Genomic DNA, 27,327 nt, shown 5'->3' on the forward strand with positions numbered 1-27,327 from the left:
GAATGTATGATAGGTTAATATTAGAATGTATGATAGATTAATATCAGAGTAGATTTGGGAAAAATAATAACTGTGGGGTAATTCTGCAAAGACACCAAATTGGTATCTCACCCCACCTCCCAAATGCAATTTAGATCATATCCAGAACCATTTCATTGTTCTAACAATTCTAATCTAATTCACAATGTTTTTGTTTTGTTTTCAGTTAAAAGAAGAACACTCTACGACTAATACTACTGCTGATTCGCAAAATGCCAAACTTTTAGAAGATATAGATTTTTATAAAAAAGAAACTGAGAAAGCACAAACAGAAACTGAAAGTTTACAACAAAAATTGAAGGAATTTGAAAAGGAGGAAAATAATAAAGATGCTACGATTAAAGACCTACAAGAGTAAGTATAATAATTTATGAAAATATTTTAGTTATGAAAAAAGATTTTCATTTTAAATGTAAAATGAATTCAGCGAAATTATTGTAATTACTATTGGTTCATAAGACAGAAGAGGTTTTGAAAGTGGCCATTAACATCACTTTGAATCTCTCCTCTGCTAATAATATCACAGAGAATATATTGCAACTTTACCACTTCAACATACTTGGGTAAAAATAATAAGAGCGGAAATCCTGTAAAGTAAGAGGAGATAAGTCAGTCTGTCATTTAATCAGAGTGCCAAAATACAATAAACTAATTTTTACTTTTTATTAAAATTCTACTTAATCATCTTTTCTAATTTTTGGTGAGTATACTTATTTTTGCCTGATAAATAAGTATATTGAAAATGGGATTTTCAACTTGTGCCCCATAAGCGCTATAATTTTTATTAAAATCTAAGATGGAGTGGTTTTATCTCTAGCAGTATTGGTAATGCATTGCAACTTCAAACATCAACTTCAATCTTATCATTTCTCCATTAATGTTAATCTATATATATAAAAGGCAAAATGTGTGTGATCATTTTATGTATGTCTCGCAAAGGCTTTTTTCACCGATGCTCCCGGGGGTTACTATCGCTTAAAACTGTTTATATACCCCCTAGATAATAATATCTAGGATTTGGGAACGCGGGTCCCCTCTATATTTATTTACGTTGATTTTTAACAAAATTATTGCTATTTCAGCCCGTCTTGTGTTCGTTCAGTTTTTTCATATTAAAAGCGAAACTAATTCAAAGCTAAGCGCCACTGTTCCCGGCAATGTCCAGAAGCAATCAGCTTTGATCAATGTGGGGCTAAACTCCTTATATCAGACAATTGCTATTCCATCTAGACAATAGGGAGCTGGTTTCCCCCTCCCCAACATCTTGGGGAAAAAGCCAGTCAAAGTTGTGTAAACAAACCTAAACACTTCCCCACAGCAAAAGTTAACTCCGTGACTTCTATTTGACATTAATGAGGTCAAATAGAAGCAGCAGAGTTAACTTTTATTGCGGACACGTGTCAATTCTGTTTTTAATACTTAAATAAATAAATTCAAACATGTTTCCGTTAGTATTTCGTGGTAGCCCAATGGTTAACGTCGCATGTTTTTTTTTTCACACTTTAATTTTCAACTTTGCCTCAAGGGTTCGAGTTCGATCCTCATACTTACCTACCAAAACTTTTATTTTAATTTTACCCCCCTGAGTTTTGATTTACCCAAAACCACACACACCTCCAAACACTCGGGCAACGCCGGGTACCCCCCGCTAGTCCATTTATAAATCCCAAAATTATATGCATATGAAATATTTATTCATATCAGTGTCTTCAATAAATAGGGAATAATTTTGTACAGTAACTTTTATCACAATCTAAAATAGCAGGTAAATTTCTGAAAGTGAAGTCAGGGTTGATCTTACTCCTGCTACAGTCTTAAAGAAATGCTGTGCTGAACTAGCCTCTGGCCTCTCTAATCTTTACAAGAAATGTTTTGCTGAATCTTGCTTTTCTGATAGCTGAAAAATTGCATCTTTGATATTAATGTTCAAGAACTCTGGTGAAAGAACTAACATGTAAAATTATTGCTCTTTGAATTGTTAATCTAGTGATAGTTCACCACTTTGTTAATGTTAAACTTTTTTCTGGCCATCAGTATGGATTTAGTAAGACCGTTCTATTGCATATATCCTTCTCTTTCAAGAACTGCAAAAATATAGTTGTCATTTCCCCTGATGAGGATATACAAGCAACTTGTGACCACTTGTGAATTTAATATTCCCATGAGACTTCCTCTGTCAAAGGAAGCTGGCTCAACCTGCCTAGGGGCCAACTCAGTACAGCATTTCTTTAAGACTGTAGCAAGAATAAGATCAGCCTCACATGCTTAAAGGTGCCAATTGTTTAAAGAATTTTTTTTTAATTTTCTATAAACAATTGACACCTCCAAGCATGTGAGGCTGATTTTATCCCTGCTACAGTCTTAAAGAAATGCTGTACTGAGTTGGCCCCTTGTCCTCTCTAAAATTCTACAACAAATACCTTGCAGAATATTGCTTCTCTGATAGCTGGAAAATTCTGTATGGTACCAGTGTTGAAGAATTCTGATGAAAGAACTAACATGCAAAATTATTGCTCTTTGAATTGTTAATCTAGGAATAGTCCACCACTTTGTTAATGTTAAACTTCTTTCTGATTATCAATATGGATTTAATAAGTCTGTTTTACTGCAGATTTCCTAATGGTCAACTATGAATACATATACCATGCAATGAATAAGGCAGGTGAAGCTAAAACGGTAATATTTGATGTATCCAAATCCTTTGACAAGGTCTTTTCATGAAAATGAATTTGTATATTATTACTCGACGAATATTTTATATCATCAGATCTTTCTTAACTAAAAGAAAAGATACAGGATGTCCTCAATATCTAAACTAATGGTACCCAACCACTGGGCCATAGATGAATTGGTACCGGATCAACAAGAAATGATTTGTTTTTGTAGTGTATCTGCATCTTATTTTAAAGGCATATTTAGGGGTTACCATAGTGATTACAGTCCGCGTTAGGACAGTGGTCACCAACAGAGGGATGGAAGGAAGAGCTCCACAACATTAGTGTTTCTACTTTTATCTCTTGTATCTCATTCTCTCTCTCTTTTCAAAGTGTTGGAACGATTAATTGGAATCAAGAATCTGAACAATTGGAAATTTTTAGCTATCAAAATCAAAAGAATTATGTTTATTTTCCATTGCTAAACATGATTCTTTTGTGCAACTCTGAATTTTTTAGATAAGATTGAACGCGTGTGTTATGTTGATTAATCGGACTATCTTGGGTGTTATTAGCACAACGTTTAAAAGAATCATGTTTGTGTTATGTTGATTAATTGGACTATTATTCTCATCTTGGGTGTTATTAGCACAACGTTTCGGTCGCTGCAACCTGCAACCTTCTTCGAGCGTTGAAAGCATGTTTTCAACACCCGAAGAAGGTCACAGGCCGCAGGTTGACCAAAACGTTGTGCAACACCCAAGATGAAAATAATAGTCCAATTAATCAACATAACACAAACATGATTCTTTTAATTGTAAACTTAATTTTTCATTGCTGGTATTAATGATGAAATATTTATTGATTTGAAACTACCAATAAAACTAAAATCTATAGCTCTCCCCCCCCCTCCCGGTGTATTTTTGCAAAGATATTTGCACATCTTACATGGATTTTTACAGCATCCAAAAAATTTTTAAATACAAAAACAACTCTACAGTAAGTGTTTACAGATTTTAGAAGAATTGGAATGAAAAATTTAGAACAGAATCAGTAATTGTATCGGAATCAGCAGGGAAAAATATTTGAATCATCCCATCACTAGTCTGAACTCTCAATGTTTTATTGTCTCAATATCCTTTTTTGTTTATTCTTATTTTCCACAGTCAAGTGAAAGAGTACAGACAAAAAATGGGGACGTTAAAACGAAATCAACAAACAGAAAAGAAGAAAAATGCACAAATGCTCGAAGAAGCAAGAAAACGAGAAGTTCTAATGGACGGAGACGCATCACAACTAAAGGTTACTTTCACATTCTTGTCTCATTTTTTATTGACTCGGACATTTCGGTACTTGTCCAGAATTCCGCATATATTAAAAAACATGATATACATACCTGCAATGAAACAAAAATATCATATTCCTAAAATCACATAAATTGATCAGGTAGTTTTAATTTTAAATAAGAAAATCAAATTTTATGATTATCAAATGAGTGACTCTCTTCTCGCTAGTCATTTTGAAAATAAAATCTCAATGATCAAGAGAGATAACTCAATAATAATTCAAATTTGTGAGATTTGTTGTAATGCCTACGAATTCTCATTATTTGCTTAAAAATGATTTCCTTTTAAAAAATGAAACTACTTGATCAATTTATGTGATTTTTGGAATATGATATTTTTGTTTCATCAGGAGTACATAAATAATACAGATTTTTTTGTTTTTGCTTCTTAGTATAAAAGAAATTTTGGACAAAAACTAACATTTTTTTTAAATATTGTGACGACGAAACCAACATTTTTTAAAATATTGTGACAACAAAGATCATTATCCAACATGCTGTCACCATGTTTGTGTCCACATATTTTAGATATGTTTAGGTTTTTCAATGACCTGAACCTAAAACAGCCATTGATGCATGTTCCTAAGCATCCATGTTCATTGTTCATTTTCTTTTATTTCTAGACCATCATGCGACAACGTGATGACCGCGTTGAAGAATTGGAAGAAGCTCTTAGAGAAAGCGTCAAGATTACAGCTGAACGTGAAATGGTCATGGCAGAACAAGAAACAAAAATTCAACAAAGAGAAATGAAGGTAAAAACATGGCAGCTATGAATCTGACAATAACCTAGGCTTGTGGTATTGGAAAATATATGGTTTAATTCCAACTCCTAATGTAACAAAGCGCGGATGCAAATACCGAGCCGTGTATGAAATGATGTCACAGTAACGAAAAAGAAAAAGACTATAAAAAGGAGAGTGATCAAGTTAGAGATGTGGGCGACATCACGGCCGTAACAAGAAGTCATGGATGGCAGGAGAATGAGGAAATAAATGTCATTGTTACAAAAAAAAAAAAAACAAGGAATCGAGTTATTACTTGTCCTATGTTCTTTGCGTCGTAGCCTGCATACAATGTGTGGGTCCCAGGTATCTACATATTAACGCATGTATAAGCGTGTAATGTTACACTAGGATACCAAAAATTCTGACTCCTAGAATTTCAAAGTATCTGACTCTGACTTCTTATTTAAAGTCTCCCAATATTCAGACTTTCTATTTATTTTTCAGAGACGAGAAAAAACTGTTGGAAGAATTCTTTTGAATATGACTGATTCCTTCCAAAATCTCCAATCCCAAAATCCTGAAATGAAACTTCTCGTGATTAGCTTTTCGTTTTCATTTGTGTATTTACTTACCATCAATAGATTTCATTTTTTTATCCAAAAAATACCTATACAATGTGAGAATAAACCAAGGTTGTGGAGTCAGAAAATAAGTTAACTTCTATGATTCGAAAATGACTTCTAGAATTTAGAAAATTCCAACTCCTAGGATTCCAAAATATTTGATTCTGACTCCATATTTTAAAGTCTTTCAATATTCAGATTGTCTCTTGATTCTTTGGAGACAAAAAAAGTGTCTGAATTTATAAAATCTGACACAAAAAATTCTCTTGAGTAAATATTTATTTTCAATAAATTACAAAAGTAAATTATTAAAAAAAATGTGACACAAGACCGAATAAGGTCATAAACTATTGCTAATTGATCTAATGTAGTTTGTTCCTACTATCACTCAACAAACACCACAATACCACATTTACTCTATTACACACTTTACTATATATATAATGAACAAAAGAAGTCATACCATGAGGAAACCTATTTAAAACCCATATTTGACGATGTGTGACAGGGGATGAGGGTGATATGACTATGTACAATGTCATGACGAAACAAAAATATTTCATTTTTACTTTTAAATAAGAAAAATTTTATGAGTAAAAGAATAGCCGTTGTCTTGTCTGCCATTTTAAAAATAGTCTAAAAAAGTAAAGGGAGATAAATCTCATAAGTTTGAATTATTGAGTTATACTGTAATGCCTTTGCATTCCAATTAATCCCCTAAAAATGATTTTCTTTATAAAAATAAAACTATATGATCAATTCATGTGGTTTTAGAATATGATATTTTTGTTTTGTCATGGGTAAGTGCATAATACAGAATTTTTGGTGCAACTACACTGTAATAGCAAAATTCGAAATTTTTAATATTGAATTTCAAGGCAAACCATTGCTCTCTACTTAATTGTCATGTGAGAGTAATGAATATATCCAAAAATTACAAAAAATGATAAGGTAGGAAAAAATTATTTAAAAAAACCTTTTTTGGTGAAAATTAGCAAAAATAAAATGTTCGGCTAAAAAAACACCTGAGATTTCCAAGTGAAGATAAATAACGTGTAACTATTTATAATTTTTTAATAAATTGTGCGTTATGAGTTACTTCCCTTGTTATGTCGCGTGTTCCCAAAGAAATATATGCACAATAAAAATCGAAAACTTGTGTTGTTTTTTAAAACAATGCAGTAATATTTAAGTACCTTTGATACGCCATCTAAGTAGATATTATTGCTTTTAGTTGGAATTGACACAAAAAGTCTGTAGATACCATTGTTTGTTTTTTTAATCGTTTTTTTCATTATCCAAATTTCACTATTTAGTGTGATTGCACCAAATTTTCTTCTTTTTTTTTAATATAGGGAGAATTCTCTACAAGAACTATTTAGTCTTTTCTTTCCCTACCTATTTTTTCTTGTACTATCTCAATTATTTCCCATGAACCTTTTGGTGAAGCCATATTTGGGAACTTTGAGAAATATGAAGTTATCCATTAATTTACATTAATCCTAGGTCTACTCTGATCCAGTTGGGTAGTAAGTACCTGCTATGGATTAAAGAAAATTTGTACGGCACTAAATTGCCTTGGACACTCTTTTGTAAGGTTTTTGCTATAATGTAACTCCAGTCAGGTTAAACTGGCTTCCTCTAAAGAAGGGAAATATCAAATTCACAAACAGTCTCCAATTTCTTGTATATACCCTGTCAGGGGAGATAACAAGTTTTTGCAATTCTTGCATGGAAGTATCAATAGCCTTCTACAAACAGCACCTGGTATTCCCAAATGATCTGGTACTGAGCAGGCTCAACATTGCTTAACTTTGGTGATCTATAACAATTGTTGCGTCAACCACTCATCCATCTTTCCCATTTTATTTTTTTCCACCTTTATTTACCAACCCTATCAACTACTCTATTTAACCCCTTCTTCCAACCGTGCTGGATATGATGCAAAACTGCATCCAGTGGTAAGGTGCCAAGTTGAGAGTTTGGGGGCATGTGGAGTCACCCCCTATTCCTGGATCGACTGGTTGGGATTAGATCTCAGGGTATATTTTCTATTTCGTTTCTACCTTCGTGTCAAGGCTTCAGGGTTCAAGTCTACCTTCCTACTAAAAGTTTTTTTTTTCTTTTACACCTCCAAACACCCGCCCAACGTTTTTTTTTTAAACAGGGTTGTTTTGATCTACTACTCCCCGCCCCCAAACACACACACATCTCCAAACACCCGGGCAACGCCGGGTACCCCCCCCCCCCCGACGCTAATCTATATATATAAAAGGCAAAACGTGCACAAGTTTTTGTATGTCCAAGAAAGGCTTTTTTCGCCGGTGTTCCCATGGGTTACTATCTCTTAGAAGTGTTTATATACCCCCTTGATAATAATATCTAGGATTTGCGAATGCGCGTCATGTTTAGATTTATTTACATCAAATTTTACACTATTCTTGCTATTTCGGCGGCTCTCGTGTTGATTCGGTTTTTTCGTATAAAAGCAAAACTGATCTGAAGCGAATGTGTGGTTCCCGGCATGAAAGCCGGGAACGTCCAGAAAGCAATGAGCGTTTGATCAATGTGAGGGAAACTCCTTATATCAGACAATTGCTATTCATAGGGACACTCTCCTCTTTATGGGGAGCTGGTTTTCTCCCCAACATTTTGGCGAAACAAAAAGTTGGGAAATGAAACCAGAAATAACTGTTTACTGCCGGACTTCTATGCCGTGATCATTAAAATCGCACACTTGTCAATTTAACTTTTTAATCATTAAAATTAAACTCTATTTATTACTCTCCCTTCGTGGACGAGTGGGTAAGTTGTCAGGTTTTTTTCACACTTTCTTTTCCACCTTCGCTTCAACGTTCCGGGTTCGATCCTACCTACTTATCAAAACTTTTTTTTTTTTTACCCCCCCCCCCCAACACACACACCTACAAACACCCGAGCAACGCCGGGTACCCCGCTAGTTATTATATAAAAGGAACTTTGTATGTATGTATGTGTGAGTTTGTTCCCCATCGACTCGAAAATGGCTTAGCCAATGTTTATTAGATTTCACATGAAGGTACTTTATGTGCCTGGCATTGTTCTTAGATAGGTTTGTATCAGAATGTTTTTGATAAGTATCGATAATCCAAAAAATTCTATGAAAGGAGCATGCGATTTTCAGCGAAGTTAATACCCTATACATTAATATATTTATTTTTTTATTTTTGAAGTTTCTTATAAAAATTTGTTGTTTTTTTTTTTTTTCAGGTTTATGAACTAAGTGCAGAATTAGATAAAATGAATGCCATTCAAAGTGACCATATTGCCAAATGTGGAGCGTTAACGCGTCAATTAGAAGAGAAAGATTCCAAACTTCGACGATTACAATCAGAAAGACACAGACAATTGGAAGAAGTTTATGAAATGAAGTATGTATACACATTTGTAGGTCAAAAAAAAAAAATAACAATTAAATAAATAAAATATTTTTTAAATGTATGTAGAATGCCATTTTATTTTAATTAGGCCAAAATTCATTTATATCTGTATTTATGCATTTTTTTTTTTTTTTTTAAAGAAATGTTCCCAAATCATTTGATTTATTTGCATGGTGATATTGATTGGCCTGCAAGGTCACCTGATCTAAACCCCTCTGATTTTTTCTTGTGGGAAAATTTGAAATCAAAAGTATTCAGCCACCACCCTCAATCACTTGAAGAAATAAAACAAGCTATTCGTTCTGAAATTCCTGCTATTCTGCCCAAAATGATCCATTGAGTTATTGAAAACTTTTGTGAATGTCTGCAATTGTGTGTTAGCAATGATGGGAAACATTTGGCTGATTTAATATTTAAAATTGTATGAAATAAAATCGCATTTCACATACATTAAAAAAATATAAAAATATTTTCTTTATTTAATTATTAAACACAAATGTGGCAGATAATTTTGGGACACCCTCCCACCCTCTCTCTCTTTATATATATATATATATATATATATATATATATATATATATATATATACACACAAAGGTTATAAAAAAGAAAACATGAGTCTTTGAATTTTCAACAAAATTTTACACTATATATGCTCTGCACCTATTAAATAGATACATTGAGCTTAACTCAAAATTAACGGTGACTGGTTTTAAAATAACAATCTAGACCCGTTAAACGAAAACGGTATACATTGAAAGTAACGATATTTCAAAAACAAACTTTAAAATATATATATATATATATATATATATATATATATATATATATACACAAACACACACACACACACACACACTTTGCTTATAGGAGATAAATCAGTAAGAAAATGTTAGCATCAATCAGCAATACCTGGTATTATTTGTAAATAATTTTTTCTAAGTAATTTTATTTGAATGCAATAGAAAACAAAAGTATACTATGATATTTTATGCCAGAGGCACAATAAAAAAGCTCAGTGGCCGACTATAGTTGAGGGGGATCCGAAGGCTCTCTTCTTATTAGCTGCTACACCAATGTGTAAGGGAGGGCACCATTCTATTCCCAGGATTACTCCACTTACCCTTGATCCTCCCTTTATAATTGATTAACCTGGGTGGCCAGCATTGCCCAGGTGTTTCGAGGTGTGAAACAAAACAAAAGTTGTAGTAGATAGGCTCAAACTGCGAAGGAAGAAAAGAATGGGAAAAGAAAAACGTGACGTCTTTGCCGTTGCATCCATTGCCAAACCAGAAGTAGCGAAGGTTTAAATTAAGGCTAGTCAGTCAAAAAGAGATGATGATTTTCGAAAATATTGGCGAAAAAAATGACCCCTCCTTGTAGAAAAGTGCCCAGTTGAGGATGAAGGAATTAATGTTTTCAGCCAATTTTTGGATATTTGTCGTTTGAAGGTTCAAGCTTCAAAATGATACTGACTTCGTGAAAGTCCATTGCCTCTGTCGAAAGTTTTAAGCAGACATACAAACATACATACATACATTTAAACAGACAGGTGAAATTTATATTATTGATTATTTAGCAAGGGGGCATTAGGTATCATTTTTTTTTTTTTGTCTTTGGTATGACTTTACCAAGGATTGAACCTCAGCCTCCTGGCCCATTAGTGAACACTTATTTTGCCAAATGGGTTGATACAGGCACACTAGTAAAACAATAAATATTGCTACTGAATGATTTGTCTTTACAGACAAGAAGCCATCCAAGCTGCCATCAGTGAGAAAGATGCAAACATTGCGTTATTAGAGATGACCAGTACAAAGAAACAGCGGAACACGGAAGACATTGCTCGGCTGGAAAAAGAAAAAGAAAAATTAGCTGTACAACTTAAGGAACTTGTAAGTATTTTTTGTTTTCATTTTGTTTTTGTTTTTCCACCCCAAACAAGGCGTATGGGCACTTGCGCATAAGTGGCTACTATTTGGTATTATGTCTAACAGATGATTGTGGAGAGTTGAGAGGCAAGATGTTTGTTCACATCACATTTAAACTTCTGTATGTCAGTACAGTCAGAAAAACAGGAAAACAATTCCAAAGTCTAGCAGCTGGAGGAAAGAAACTATTAATAGATTTGATAGCTTTCTGGCATCTAAGGACCTCAACAGTGAAGGAAATGGGTATTTTGCTGCTTGTTGGGTTAGTCAGAAGTTTGTACATTGAGGTGAACTATGAATCCATGAGAACATATTCCATTAAAGTAGTTGTAAAACAGGCATATGGATTCAAAATTGCGGTGAGGAGACAGAGGTTGGAGCTTGGCCGATAGTGCAAGACCTATTAGATTTAAGACTTTTTTGGATCTTGTCTAAGAGAGAAAGACTAGTGGTAAATGCATGAGCCTTTATGTGGTAACAATACTGCATGCACAGGTGAATGATGGCTTTGTAGGGTTAGGGTATTCTCAGGTGTGATTGATTTATTATCAATTGTTGGATTTTCTTTTTTCATTATCTTTCATTTAATTTTATTGAAATAAGCTGAACATGAGTAATTTCCCTTTCATCTGTGCCGGAATTGTTTTTTTATTATTTTTCTTTTTGTCTGTGGACACAACTATATTTTACAGAAGAGAGATTAGAGAATTTTTTAAATTTTCTTACAGTATATTTTATGTTGTAACATAATGAATAAAAACAAGCCTTTTTAAAACAAATAATTTAATTTCAATTTTTTTTCATGTGGTTTGCTAATAAAATATACTTTAGCATAAAGATGGCCAAGTTTGAAAAATAGTTATTACGTGTGGAAATAACCATTTTTAGCATTTAATTGTTAATTTTCTTTTCTTTTATTAAATCATGGTCATAAAATCCTTAGCAATCAACAGAGGTTACTAATCTAATTAGGGAATGCATAAAACTTAGGAATATCATGATAGTTAGACAATACAGAACTCTGAAAATGTGACAGTGATACATGTTCATTCGCACAATTCTGAGGCAGCACATTCAGGACTGCAGAACACAATGCGAAAGGAGATTGCTGGTACATCTCTGAGCAAACGTCTGTGTGATTATGCAGAGAGTCTAATGTGAATGTATATTGTCGCAGATTTTGTCTTCTCAGCTGCCGCACAGGACGGTATTTAAGCATTGCAGTGGGGCAAGAACCATGAAATAATCTGTAGGCGACAAGCAACTGTTTCATTCCGGCAAGTAGACAACAGATCTAATCCAATCAGATTATATACTCCAAAGGGAACAGGATTGTAGCAGGGAATACATAGTATATATCTAATGACACAATGCTGTAGACACTCAAGGGAATCAGAGAACACCTTGCCAACTCCAGTGAACACTAGGGACCCATATTCCAAGTGGAGATGAATCATTGCTTTGTAAAGCCTAGACAGCAATGTCATTTATGAGGAATTTGGTAGCTCAGCATATGCGACACATAAAGCTTTTATAGGATATATAAGACAAGTGATCATCAAACTTGAGATTGCTAGATACTATTACTCCCAGATAGTTATGACATTTCGATAATGGCACAAATGTGTCTTGAAACCAAATCCCATGGACAGGAACAGGAGAGAGATATCTAGAGGACAATAGCGCAACTGTTTTTGAAAAAGAGGAAGAAAGGACAATAAGTAAATCGTACTTTATTTCCAATTTAAAAAATTACTCCCATCCCCACGTAAAGTGTCGATGATACAAATTGCATAGACTGTGAGTAAAACGAAACTATTTTATATTTTTTATTTTTTAGAGTGAAACTCGGATGCGACTAATTCAAAAGAAAAATGACCATACGAGTGGAAGTCAGAAGTCTTTGGTACACCGGATGAAAGGCGCCACAGACGAACAGGTAGACAATTCCGATGATGTTCTTGATGAGGGTCTTCAGCGTAGAAACGCAGCCGCTGCTGCTGGTGCTGCTGCTTCCATGTCCTTTGATTCCGCATCCACGTCTTAGCATCAGACCTTTTTTTTAATTTTTATTTTTGTTGCAGCCGCCTTCTTTGTTGCAATCTTTTTTCGCACATTGTTTTGCTGCCTGTTCCGTTACTGTCAATGTGTTAAGTTGTATTGCAATGATGGCTCTGTATATTTTTTTATTTTTACATTTGTACGTGGATACACATCAGTTTCCCCCCCCCCTCCTCCGTTGATTTTATTTTGTATTTTGTTGTGTTGATTACATAATGTATACACAACTTCTATGGATGTACATGAATATTCACATAATTATTAGACTGTTATTTTTTAAACCAACTTTGGATATACAAGAAAAATACCAGGTTTTTGTCTAGAATTCCCCCTATATTAAAAAATAAAAATAAAAAAAATCTGTATCCATGACAAAACGAAAATATCATATTCCAAAAATATCATAACTTATCAAGTAGTTTCATTTTTATAAAGAAAATTATTTTTAAGCGATTAATGGGACTACAAGCATTACAACATAAATTTTGCAAGTTTTAATTATTGAGTTATCTCCCTTTGTTTTTGTTTTATCAATTAGATTGTTTCCAAAATGGCAGCCAAAGTAGCTGCTCTTCTGTTACTCATAAAATTTGATTTTCTTATTTAAAAATAAAACTACTTGATCAATTTACATGGTATTTTGGAATATGATATTTATGTTTCATCACAAGTATATACATCATCATACATTTTTTTTTTGTTGCTGTTTTTTTTTTTTTAATATAAAGGGAATTCTGGACAAGGGTAAAATTGAGATAGAACAGTTTTGCACCACTTTCATATTCCCTTTTAAAGATTAAAATCATTATATAAAACTTCTAGAAAATTCTTAAAATTTAAAGAAATCTTAAGAAGAAATTAAAATTCAGGGAATTTTTCGTAATTAATGTCTAATAATTCTGAATCCAATTCAATAGAAATCTGAAATATTTGAATTTTCAAATTGGGAGTTGTTTTTTATCACAAAGCAAAACCCTTTAAATGCTCCAAAGAAACTGAAATTTTGTGAACATTTATTAATTGATGCCTAATAACTATTGCTAGTATTCCATAAAAATTATAGATATTTTCACAGGGCACTACTACCTCTTTTATTTTTACAAAGTTCAATTAAACTAAATATGGGCCACTTTACATCTAACAGCTTTGTTCCGAATTTCATAATTGCTTAATTAGTTTAGAAGTGACTGCTGTACATACAAATCTATAAACATGTACATATGTTAATAAAGAAAGAAATATGTTCAGATAATTAATATGACAAATTGAAATGATGAAAAATAAGTTTATATTATTTATTAGTTCACCAAATGTTCAAAAAAGGAATATATAAAAAACATTTTTCCCTATTTCATCTTTCAGAAGGCTTTCTTCTTTAAAATGAAATAACTTGCAAAATAAAGGTAAAAAATTACTAGTTTGCATGAATTTGAACACTTTGAAAATTTAAATTTGTATCAACTGTTAAAAGAAAAATTATATATATATTAGTTTAAAACTGTTTGGAATATTTTATAAAACAAAATATAAAATGAATAAATGCAGTTTATTTAAATTCCTAGGGATACTAAATTCAATATATCACGTATTAGCATGTACATAAACCAACTTACTGCTAGAAAATTCACAATTTCAAAAGGGAATTCAACTATAATTGAAAAATAATAATAAAAAAGAAATCTTAATTTAAATTATTAAATAGAAAACAGGGATTATCAGCTGTTTAATATATATATATATATATATATATATATATAATACAGTAAAAGATAAAAATAAGCCAAATTTATTATCATTATAAAATTTGTATTATATGGGATCCCTTTTAAATGTTTTTAATGTGACTATTCATCATTCATATTTGTGTACACTTATGAATCAATGTAATTGTGCCAACCCTCACCCCCATCCCGTGTGGGATATAATTTTTTTAAGTCTTTTTATTCTATTTTTCAAACTGTAAATGTTCAGTTACAACTTTGATTTTATTCTTTTATTTTATTTTTTTTTAAAGCTGAGATCTGCCTGTGAGTTGGTTTTTCTTTCACCCTTCAATCTCTGCCTACAACTTTCCCCAACCCCAAAAAGAGAGCTTTACTGAATCTTCCTCTGTCCCCCTTCCCCTCCCGCCCTGCCTTCATTGTTCATTCTTCTTTCTTTCTGTCTGTCTTTGCCTGTGATAAAAAAAAATCTTCTTTTGCAAAGTCAGTTTTTTTTTCTTCTTTTTTTTTCTCAAAATTGTCTTCAGATTTTATGGAAATCTTTTTCGTAATTTTTTGTTCAGCTTCTTATTGCTTAATAATTCTTAACTAGTAAGTCACAACTCTGCTCTCTTCATCATAACAAAAATGGCTTTAATTATCCTTGTGTACATATCTTTATCTATCTATCTATCTATCTATCTATCTATCTATCTATATATATATATATATATATATATATATATATATATATATATATATATATATATATATATATAGCAATTTACCTACATAGAGGCTTCTGTGTTTCATCTCCATAGGGAATTGTCAGGCTAAAATATCTTAAATATATTTTCATAACTTACTCCCTAGCTCTACTTATACATTAAACACTGTTGAAGTAAATACTGAAAATTGATGCATAAAATATTTTATCTCCTTATAACGTTTTATATGAATACATGAAATGATAGCATTATATACATATATATTTATTAAAGATGTCAAACAATTTGGAAAGGGTTGATTTGATCTGGAATTGAATTTTATATCAAATTTGGAGAAATATTTCACGTACAATTTTTAGTTTCTTACTCTCTTCAATGTAAATGTTATCAGTAGCTGAGAAATTCATTTTTAACACTGATCGTTCATAGTTTTGTTTGCAAATATTCTGAAGTCAAAAAGTGTCTTTTTTTCTCTAAATTTTCCTTGAATAACAAAAACATTGGAAAATATTCTTAAATCATAGGCATATATTATCTGCTATTACCTAACCTTAATCTGCTGGCCAGTCCCAATAGTAATCAACATACCATCAACTTATATTTGCACATTAGGTGCAAGTTCAGAGTTCAACCTAATTGAAAATAAAAAATACAGAAAAATCTCTATTATGTATGTACCTGTCACTGAACGAAAATGTCATGTAAAAAAATCACATGAATCGATCTACTTTTCAAAAATATTTTTTTTACTGAGAATATCAAAATTTATGAGAAACTGAGATGTCTCTTGATCCGCCATGTTTAATAAAAGGAGACAACTCAATTCGAACTATAGAGATTATGAAAATCAGCCTTGTAATAACTATGATTATATTATTAATCACTAAAAATTGTAAAATTCGATTTTCTTTGTTTAAAAAAAAACTACTTGATCAATTTACATGATTTTTGGGAAGTGACATTTTCCTTTTGTGACAGGTACATACATCATAAAAATTTTTTCTTTTTATATATTTGATTAGGTTGAACTCTGGACTTGCATTGATTATCTAAAAAAGTTTTTCTTTGGTTTGGTGATCATTTAATTTTTTATGAGGGAGGGGGCATTCAAAATTATTTCATTAAAAAAAAAATTATTATTCTACTGCTGTCTTGCAGCAAAGATTGCATTGGAATTTCATCCAACATTAATTTTCTATTATTTCTCTCCTGCAAAATGTAGAAATTCAATTCTTCTGAGAACTCTTAAAAACATAGCTTTTTCAGTAGTTCCCATTTTGGGTGCAATAGAGAAATAATAATAAAATTGAAAAAAAAAATCATTTTTTTTTTCTTTTTCACAAACAAACCAGACACTTTTTACGACAATTAAATATTTTTAAAACAATGGACTTAAAATTGGAGTATGTGTTACCAATCTTCAAACTCGTAACATTAAACAGATTTTTCTAAATAAAGTTTGTGCTTCATCATCTCCAAAAATATGATCATTTTCTAATAAAAAGATAAATAAAAGGTGCTTCTGTAGAATATATTGGATTTCAAATAAATGTATTTTAGGTGAAAACATTATTACGTACTAACTTGTCATGTCGAAATTGGTCAAAATTTGAAAAATTATTTAGTAGAAAAATAACTATAAGTAAAAATGAAATTTATCATATTAAATAGGTTTATCATATTTGTTAATTTGTTTTTAAAATATTTGTTTTTAAAATCCAGGAGAGTCACTTCCTGTATGCCAAAGATTTATCTCCCTTGCTTAAAATCTGCTATTTCAAAATAGAAAATGATGGATCACTGATATCTTTATATATATATATATATATATATATATATATATATATATATATATATATATAAAATAATTCTAGCAGATCTACTTGATTATTTTTCATAATTGCTTGAATTTTTACTAATTTTGACATGACAAGTAAGTACGTAATAGTGTTTTTTTTTTTTATCTAAAATGCATTTATTTGAAATCCCATTATCCTGCACAAGTACCAAATAAAGTGTAGTCACTGTGTATTATTTTGATTATTCAGATTACTGTTTTCATTTTAAATGTTATTCTCACAATGCTTTGATCAATGTAATCTCCAATCTTCTTAAAGTGCCCTTTATTTAATCCACAGATGTAGCTTGCTCTCATTTCATCAAGCATGACCAGGTAGAAGTTTTAATTTGTAACTGTATTCTAAGTATTGCCTGCACTGAGGATTGAACTGTTAGCCTTTAGAAGACTGTCATTTAGAACTGATTATTACTTAGTACTTGTATCCATTACACCATCAGTCGTTACATACAGATTCCAAAGTTTGACAAGATGCATTTGAAGAAGGCTGGAGTTAACATTGGCCAAAACATTGCAAGAATAACATCCAGGATGAGAACAGTAGTCAGAACAAGTTATAAATCATCATCTCAAAAATTCCGAAACATAAAGTGTTGTCACTTTTCAACTTATATCAAATTTATTTGTAATTGTATAAATTGTAAATAGAAAAATGAAACATTTGTAACTTAAAACTGTCCAACTACTTTGTATACTTCTATCCTGCTTGATATATTAACCCACTTAATCTCAAACATAAAAAAAATAATGACAAAAAAAAGTTAATAGAAAAAGGAATAACGATTTCTTCCCATTTCCCCCATCTCAACCAAAAATAAAATCGTCAAAAAATAAAATCGTCAAAAAATAAAATCGTCAAAAAATATTTTCTGTATAAAAAATTTTTTAAAATGGATATGTGCAATTTTATACCAAATTTCTGAAAATTTGAAAAAATTTGTTCTAATTTTTCAAACCGATTCACTGCCATGCTATCCCCACCGATCCTGCTGATATACAAATGAATATATAACCTCCATCTCAATTAGCTTTGATTGAATTCAGACGTAAAAAAGGAAATTTCCGAAAATCATAATTGAATAACTTATTTTATTTCATATTTTCTTGGTCTTTTCTAAAATTATCTCCCTTATGATTTGTCTCCCTCGCCCAGAAGACTCCTTCACTTTTCAAGATTTTCATTTTCTGCTTGATTAAATGTTTGTACGTTTTTTTAATATTGAATTTCTTGGCATTATCCTTCCCTTATTTTAATGTCATCTAGACTTCCATACTTTTACTGGAAAACTATTTGAGGTTTTGTTTAGAAGTTTCAAGTACTTAAAAAAAAAGAATCAGGTTGAATTTTAATTTTTTTAGATTTCTATAAGACATCATAAAATTACTTTGATTATTTTATTATTAAGGACCTCCAGAGTGCACCATAGAAATGTTTACATCATTTTGTGTACACTTTACCACTTTACCATGTTTGTATGCATTTTTCATTTATTGTGTTTTTAAATCTCCCTAAAATAAAGTTATTTATAGGAAGTTATTTTAAAGTCAAATACATTATTAAAAATTAAATTATCAAACTGGGGAAAATACTCGCATTGTCATAAGAAATAAGTAAACAAAATCCATTTTTTTTTTCCAGTAGTCACTTTTATTAAAATATTTTGAAAATTGGGAAAACCTTTCTCCAAATTTTATGTTTAAATAAACATTTTAGAAGAATGCAATCATTGAATTGTTTAAATCTCTTAAAAATTAATTATTTGGAATTCACTAGATTATAGTATATATTAATGAAAAAAAAAAAACAGTATTTTTTTTTTTTTTTTTTTCAAAGCATAATAATATTGAATTTATGTTCATTTTTTGTTTACAAATTTATGGTTTCATTAAAAACAATATATATTTATATTTATGTTTATATAATATTAAATATATTATCAATAGTATTAAAATTTTTATATAATATACGAAAACTGCATTTTAAATATAAATTAATCCAAACGTGATTAGGTATTGAAAATTTTATGAGTTGATTTTTGATAGATTTATTAAACATGTGCTCAGAGAAGATGGCCACTACATAGGAAAGTTGTTTAAGGCATTGATTATGTAAACACGATTTTAATTTCTCGTTTTAATTTTATTTTGTAAGGGGAAAATTTTTTTTTAAAGTCACCAGTAATTTATTTTAGGATTCTTCTTTTGAATGATACAAAAGTTATGATGATATTAACCTATATTAAATTTACATAATGTTATATATGCAGAAGGGGGTAAATTCTATTGTGTGCTTTGGAAGTCCCTATGTTTTATTATGTGTCTTAAAGTAGTGGTGCAGCTACTGATCAAAGCTGAGATTACTTAATAATATTTCCTCAAGTTTACCTAGTACTGTCTTCTCATATAGATTTTTTGTTGTTTTTATTAGTTTACTGCTCTCCTCACATGCAGGTCTCCTGCTGGCCAAATCAATCCTTTGTATCTCCCAACAACATGACCCGCCTATTTTTGTAAAAAATTTTTCTATCTGGCTGCCAAACTTTTATATGTCCACAATTCCTGTAGTCTTTCACAATATCCCAATATTTTTTTTTGCAAATAAATTGTGATTTAAAAAAAAAAAAAGAAAACCAAATAAAAAAACAAAGACACAGCATGATCTTTTGTGTATTTTTTTTTTTGTTGTTTTTATTTTGTTATTTTGTTTATTTTTAAAAACTTAAAACAAAAAAAAATGACATCTCAGGGGGTGGGGGCATTTTTTAACAAGCATTAACAAAACAAAAGGATGAAAAGAACAAATGAGCAACAAATAAATGTTACCAAAGGCAAGATAAATTAATTTTTTCTGTGTTTTAAAACGTTTTTTCTTTTTTTTTTTTTTTTTTGTTTGGTTTAATACACAGCTAGTGTAAACTTTAAATTAAAACAAGTAAAAATATATGACTGAATTAGACAGTCCTGTGAAAAATCACTCAAAAATCGAAAATTACACAAAAATACTATTAATAAAATATACAGTTTCGTTGAACGTTAAATTTTAGCCCAATTTAGTCATAGTTATTAACTGTGATTCTGTTAATTTGTTGAAGCAATTATCGAGATTCTGTGTAATTGTCTAATTTTGGCCATATTTTTTTCTCATATAACAAAGTTGACATTAGTTGTGTATTAACTAAAACGATTTACTTATCTAGGTAACATTTGCCTTTGGTAACATTTATTTGTTGTTTTGTTTTTTGTTTGTTTGTTTTTACTCTTTTTGTTCTGTTAACTATTGTTAAAAATGCTCCAAAAATATTGAATGCTGACTAAAATACATTTTAGTGGCTGAAAAAAAAAAACTTTAATGGCTAAAATCTCGTAACTACTTGTTAAATCTCCCAATGAATTTTAAGGTCACTCTGATTGTAGCGTTTTTTCTTTTCTATTTATTTTACTTTTGTTTAACAATTATCATTGATCATTAAAAATGTGATAAAAAAAAAAAAAATGTCCTCAGAACTAACATAATTTTTTATCTATAAACAGTGTAAAATAATTTTACATTATTTATTGTTAAATAAAGAAGAACACAATAAATGTAATATTTTGGATGAATGCAAATATGTATGCATAGGTTGTACCTTTTTTTGTCAGTACTGAAAACATTTTTTTTTTTTTTTTAAACACTTTAAGCCAATATGACCCAGAGAAGAAAGAGGTTAGGTTTGATGAGAGAATCTTATACATTATATTTGTCTTTGCCTGTCTATCTATTCATTCCACTTTTTCTGAGAAACTAATGGCTGAAATTTTGTATAGATCTTTATAATAACGTGCAGCAAACTAAGTATTATGGTATCTAATAGGCATTAGTATTTAATGCAAAAATGAGCACAAATTTAATCATATTGAATCATTAATTTAAAGCATAAAGCACTCATAAGTCAACGTGTTGTAACTTTTTTTTTTTTTTTAACAGAATAAAAAGTCTAGTATATATTTCATTTTATTATTTATTTTTATTTTAATTCTGTGTAAATTTCCGATCAAGGGGGAACTTTTTCTGGAGGTTACACTTGATATACAATAGATATCTGAGTGTTGCAAAAGTTCTCTTTTACTTTTCGAAACATCGAGTCAGAAAAGAAGTGAAGAACATTAATTTTCCTTTCTGCTTTATCATTATTTTCATGACAAGTGCTCGTCTGAGCTCCAATCTATGTCCCCACCTACTGATTTTAACGAAAAACACTCGTCTAGCTGAACCCACTCTCAATAATTTCCCCCACTCTTTATCTAAACCTAAATGTAGATTCCATGAACAAAGCTTCTTTATTAGAACTGCACGCCTGTGGAAATCTGTTCTATTTTCCTGCTTTCCAACTGACTACAATATGGCCGTCTTCAAGTCGTAGTAATCAAGTTCTTGATGAGCCATCCCCTTAAGTAATCCAATTTACCAAATTTCCACTACTACTGATGACTACAACATGTTCCCCTTGACCACTGTACACTCATAAACTATTATCCTCGAGTGGCCTCCGAGCCTTGATAAGTGGTGACTCCTTTGTTAAAAAAAAAAAAAAAATGTGACCAATTAATCATGTTATAGTACATTTTTCTTTTGGACTCTTGGTTTTACCAGATTCCAAGACATGAATTCATCTTGTCTGGTGTAGTATCCAACTTAGTACTGTTGAAATAACATCACTAAAAGGTGTACCATTCCATGCATGAGCTAGTATATAGCCATGTTGAGGGAATCTTATTGTGGCTTCTAATATGAAATGCTATTTTGAATATTTGGTCATGGTTTAGCATCCTCATGCTAGGTTGTCCTGACAAACTCTTGTACAGAGGTTGAAGCAGACAGATCAGCATTCAAAATGTGTGTGTAAGGTAATGTTTAGAGGGTGAATAGCCAACAGGATGTATAGGCTTACAATGGAAAAAGCATATCAAACACAAAGACAAATTATTCGTCTTAATTAGTTTAAATAGTCATGACTTGGTTCGATATATTTCGTTCATGTGACAACTTTATCAAGATTTCTTGATAAAATCCCTATATTTTTGGAATGCATTCTTTGGGAGAGCTAGTTTTAGGGAGATATTTTCAACGTAAACATTTTTAGATTATACTCTAGTGTGTGGGAGTGAGATCAATATTAAATACACAAACAAAATAACGAGTTAAAAAACCCAAATTCACAAAAGAGATATTTTTTATGTTTTCAAAGTGGAAGTATACATAGATAGGAAAGTACAGAATGTTTGTTCCTATTTTGAAAATCCTTGCAGGATTTGTTAGCTGAGATAATGGGGGAGCCAGAGTCGATAATTTAAGGGTTGTAAATTATCCACAGGTCAGAAAATCAAGACCCACACAATTACACAAATTACATTTCATTGAAAATTATTAATAAGAATCAATTTGTTCATTTGTTTTTATTGTAGAAAGTTCAGTGAGAAATGGGTTCTTCATTATTGCAGTGAAATTCGAAAATTGTCACAGTAATGAACATATCCAAAAATAACAAAAAACGATAAGGTAGAAAATTAATTATTAATAAAAACAATTAGCGAAAATTAAGTTTTGCTAAATTTGCTAAAGATTTTCAGTTTTCGGAAAAGATTTGTCCCTGCCCCCTTATTACAATTCAGACTCTCCTGTTTCTTTCTTTGAAAAACTTCATTTTCGCTACTTGTCTTCAAAAACTATTTTTTATTGTTTTTTTTTTTTTATAATTTTTGGATATGTTCATTACTGTGACATGACACTTCAGTAGATATGATTGGTTTCACTTGAAATTCAATATTTCAATTTTTGAATTTCACTATAATAACAAAGAAGAACTGAGAAATGTTAGGAGTATTAAAATGAACAAGTTTATACATTTGTTTTTGATCAGCAGACGACAATGTGAAACTGTTAATGAGTTGTGTGTATGTGTGTAATCCATTTCAAATCTCAGACATGAAACACAAGAAAATAAATGCTAGCTTTGGTTCTATCATGCTAGACTGTTTTCTCTTATAGGTCCTGTTTGTGGACCCCTCTAGAATAAAGGATTCATGGTCAATTAGGCAAACCCGCAAACTGTTCTCACAATCATTACCACCACCTTGGTTCCATTCAAAAATTCATAAACTTTGATTTATTTATTAAGAAATTATTTGCCATCTAATTTACATTTATGTTTGTAGTGCATCAGTATTGTAAAATAGATGGCAATGCTGTAGAAAGAGAGCCACTCTTTCTCTAAATGATTACAGATACATTAAGAAATATCAGAGATTGGTTGAATGAACATGGTGTGAAAGGCTGAGATAAATACATAGATAGCTTAGAGAGATGCTTGACTTGTTCAGTTAATTAGATATTACATCTAATTAGAATAATTAAACAATTTATTTTCAAAAATAACTCAATCCCAGAATTAATGCATAGTTTAACATGAATTTTATGTGATTAAAATATATAGGGGAGAAAAAGCCTTATGAAAGCATACATTAAATCAGCTTAGTCATAATAATAGATATTATGTTCCCATCTGCACCTTTTACAGCCACTTTATAAAACATATTCACCCTGAAATTCATTTGGAGTTCACAAAAGTTACACAACTATGTTTGGTACAACTGTATATGAATTCACATGCAAAATATGGCAGTTCAAATTAAATCAACAGGAAAATTTTTTTATATGCTTACATATCAAGCAAAAATATTTATCTACATCAAACATTAGGGAAAGTTATCAAGTAGAATTTTAAGTAAAAATAGAAATCTGTTGAAGCATATTTTTTGATTCCATTAACTCAAGTGCAAATAATTTTGAAGAATTAAATAAAACAAGGAAGGTAAGTCAGTTTGTCATTTCGTCAAATAATGAATCAATGGAATATCTGAAAATTATGATAAAGCTGATTTTTATTTTTAATAAAATTCTGCTTGATAAGTTTCCCTAATTTTAGGTGTAGATACCTACTCTTGCTTGATACATAAATATATCAAGGAGTTTTCCTGTTGATTGTTTTTGAACTGCAATATTTCATTGGTACATTTATATATAATTACCCCCTCCCATTTTGTTGTTTGTTTTTCTTTCTTCAAGGTCTATTTTATTTTTATTTTCAGTTTTTTTTTTGTTTTTTTTGTGTTGTTGTATTTAATTTATTCCTATATGTTACATCCAGTGTTACCAAATATGTCAGCCGCCTACGTCATCATTATATAGATACCCTGCATTCTTCTATTTCTTTTATTACCTGTAAAGGTTTCCACACAGTGACTGTATATACTTTTTTGTTTTGTTTTATCAAGCAATCAATCCTGCCTGTGTGTGCCCTTTGTTAATAATTGTATCCCTGGCGCTCATTGCTTCTTTGGATTATTTTTTATTTTCGAAAATTTTCATGCACAATAGTCTTTTAATGATATCCATGTATTTAAATATGTATTAATTCTTTAGAAAGGGACGACCAAGATGAATCCATTTCTCAAGTAATAATAACTGACGATAAAACCTTATTATTTATTAATTTCCTAAAAGATGTAAGAAAAATGTTTTTTCATTGAATAAGAAGTTGTAGAAAACACTGTTGGGTATGCGACGAGGTAAAAATAATAGTGACATTCTTAAGAGTTCGATAATTTTTAATTATAAAGTATTTATTTAATATGTGTCGAACCGGAATAGTATTGTGGTGCAAAGTTCTCTAAATTTTCAAGGTATATCTCACCTTTAGAAAGATTTCCGGGTTTGTATCACTGTACACATAGATTCGAAAAAGTTGTCAAAAAAACAAATATATAACAAATAAATGTTATCAAAGGCAAGATAAGTTACTTTTCTACCTAACTGGGTAATTTTTCGTGTTTTTATTCAATGTAACATATTTATTCAGCTCGAAAAACATACAGTGTTTACCGATGTATTGGAAAATTCAAGATGGCGTCTGATTCTCTCTTTAACACGGTAAGTTTGGGAAAAGGTGTTATAAATACAAAACTATACAAAATACTATTAAAAACCTGCCGAATATATGTCAACCTATGTCACGGTAACATATATTGAGCGAGTTTTTAACAGTATTTTATCCGGTTTTTTATTTATAACACCTTTTCCCAAACTTACCGTGTTAAAGAGAGAATCAGACACCATCTTGAATTTTCCAATACATCAGTAAACACTGTATGTTTTTCGAGCTGAATAAACATGTTACATTAAATAAAAACACGAAAAATATATCCGGTTTGGTAGAAAAGTAACTTATCTTGCCTTTGATAACATTTATTTGTTATATATTTGTTTTTTGACAACTTTTTCGAATCTATGTGTACAGTAATACAAACCCAGATTTCCATCTCCCAATATAAGCATGCTTCTATCAAGTGGTTGTACATATTAATTTTTTTTCTTCTTCTTTCTGAAGAATGATTTGAAAATTTAAAGAATTTAACACCACATAATCACGTTGACACATTGCTTCCTGCCAGATCACCAAAGTTAGGCAATGATGAGCTTGGCTATTACCAGATGAGTGACCATTTGGGAATACAAGGCACTGTATAGGGTAACGGAGTAGCACTACTGTCAAAGAAAAAGTTAGACACCTCCTTCTGTCCACTAGTCTGTGGGAGATCCCTGGGCAAGGTCGAGTACCCACTTCAGCCCACCCCCCACCCCAATCAGGGTAACGTGAGGTCATGGAAAGCAGGTGACTGATGTAATACAGAAGCGATCAGGAATAATTCTGTTCATGATTTCATATCTCATTGTGCTGGGCAAAAGATCCCTTTGCGCACAGTGGTCAGGACAGTCGCACAGTATTGGCACGGCTCAGACAGAAAGATATTACAACCTACTGTCTGTACAACTGCAAAGAAAGTTGCAGCAATACATCAAACACTTTCGAGAAAACAGTGTCAATGGGGTTTTGAATGATGAGCAACAACGAGTTCACGAATGCCCCGAGAGAGAGAGATAGATAGATGGAGAGTCATAGCCGTCAATGCCTGAATCAGGCAGGACACCACTTCATTGAATGAACACAACAATGCTATCATGATTTAACACGTTATGTTGATATATGAATTATTGAAATTTATCAAGATTGTCATTATTGTTTTGTTTTTTTTACCTTTTCTCATGCCCAATATGTTTTTCTACAGAACTGCATTGTTGTATACTTCAAACAACTTCTTATACACTATGCACAATGCTTCAAGCAAACTACAACACCCTTCTCATTTTTTATTAATTTAGTTTATGTTCAGAAAAAAAAAACTTTAATCAACTTTATAGATTAATATGTATTTATTAATAATAAATATTGATACTATGCAGTGAAAACTCAATTAAACATTGATACCAACGGTTTCGGGAGGATGAGCAAATATGGCTCATTGGGCTAGGAATACCACATAACTCCTTCATCAATCAGTAAACTAATGAAAAAATATAAAATTAAGATAAAAAAAATATGAAAATTTAAAATAATCTGGCGAAGGAGTATATATATGTCAACAAGACAGATTTTTTATTTGTCCTGAAACCACTAGTAATAAAATTTTCACTCTATAGTATTATATATATATTACAGATATTATGCTCTTATAGACATAATTGAACCATTTTTATTCCTCCAAAATCACACACGTGTTTATTTATTCATTAATAGTGTTACAAAAAAATCGAATTTGTAATATTTTATATATATATCATCTGATATGAAATAAGTTTTATTGAGTTTAAATAATGTTTCGGTACAATTTATACTTTTCAGGTATGTATGTAGACTTTCAGCTAAGAATAAAATGTAATACCTGTTCACTTAGACTATTTTGTCGTCAAGCAGTAAAGGAGAAATCCTTCTTGATTGAGGGAATTTTAAATTTTTGTTTCAATCCAGAGTGCCTCTAACTTGTGTCTCTAACTTTGCTCTCCTGGGGAAGACAACTAAATGGGAACACCTTTTAAAAAAAAAGTGTGTTATTACATTGGAGACAACATTAGAAATTTAAAAGGTAAAATTAGGATCCAGGGAAAAAAGAGAAAATAAAACAAACGGAAAAAATTATTTGTCGATTTCATCATCAAATTGTGGAATTCTCTCTCTCCTTTCTTTTATTATTTTTGCGGTTTTCTCTCAATGAAACTGTTTGGTATAGATTATTTGGACTCTGAATTACTGTCCTCATCCTGAGTGCTATTCGCACAACCTTTCAGCCGATGTAACCTCCGACCTTCT

General features: G+C 30.8%; 1 protein-coding gene across 8 annotated transcripts in view; it reads left to right on the top strand.

Moving 5' to 3' along the window:
• LOC145243675 (ELKS/Rab6-interacting/CAST family member 1-like) overlaps nucleotides 1-27,327 on the top strand; it is a 412,696-nt gene that overhangs the window by 360,517 nt on the left and 24,852 nt on the right. For 5 of the 8 annotated variants that reach the window (XR_013862932.1, XM_080106725.1, XM_080106730.1 and 2 more), the window contains 6 exons: nucleotides 206-393; nucleotides 3,860-3,995; nucleotides 4,662-4,793; nucleotides 8,639-8,799; nucleotides 10,556-10,703; nucleotides 12,580-12,678. Coding sequence is in view for 7 of the 8 variants with exons in the window: in XM_080106725.1 (XP_079962851.1) it covers nucleotides 206-393; nucleotides 3,860-3,995; nucleotides 4,662-4,793; nucleotides 8,639-8,799; nucleotides 10,556-10,703; nucleotides 12,580-12,678 (864 nt within the window). In the remaining variant the exon portion in view is untranslated. Of the gene's footprint in view, nucleotides 1-205; nucleotides 394-3,859; nucleotides 3,996-4,661; nucleotides 4,794-8,638; nucleotides 8,800-10,555; nucleotides 10,704-12,579; nucleotides 12,679-14,814; nucleotides 14,828-27,327 lie in introns of all 8 variants that reach the window. The other 3 variants (XM_080106727.1, XM_080106728.1, XM_080106729.1) reach the window with 1 other exon arrangement.

Source organism: Euprymna scolopes, chromosome 22 (genome assembly GCF_053919585.1).
Source record: "Euprymna scolopes isolate OS-2025 chromosome 22, ASM5391958v1, whole genome shotgun sequence".
Lineage (NCBI taxonomy): Eukaryota > Metazoa > Mollusca > Cephalopoda > Sepiida > Sepiolidae > Euprymna > Euprymna scolopes.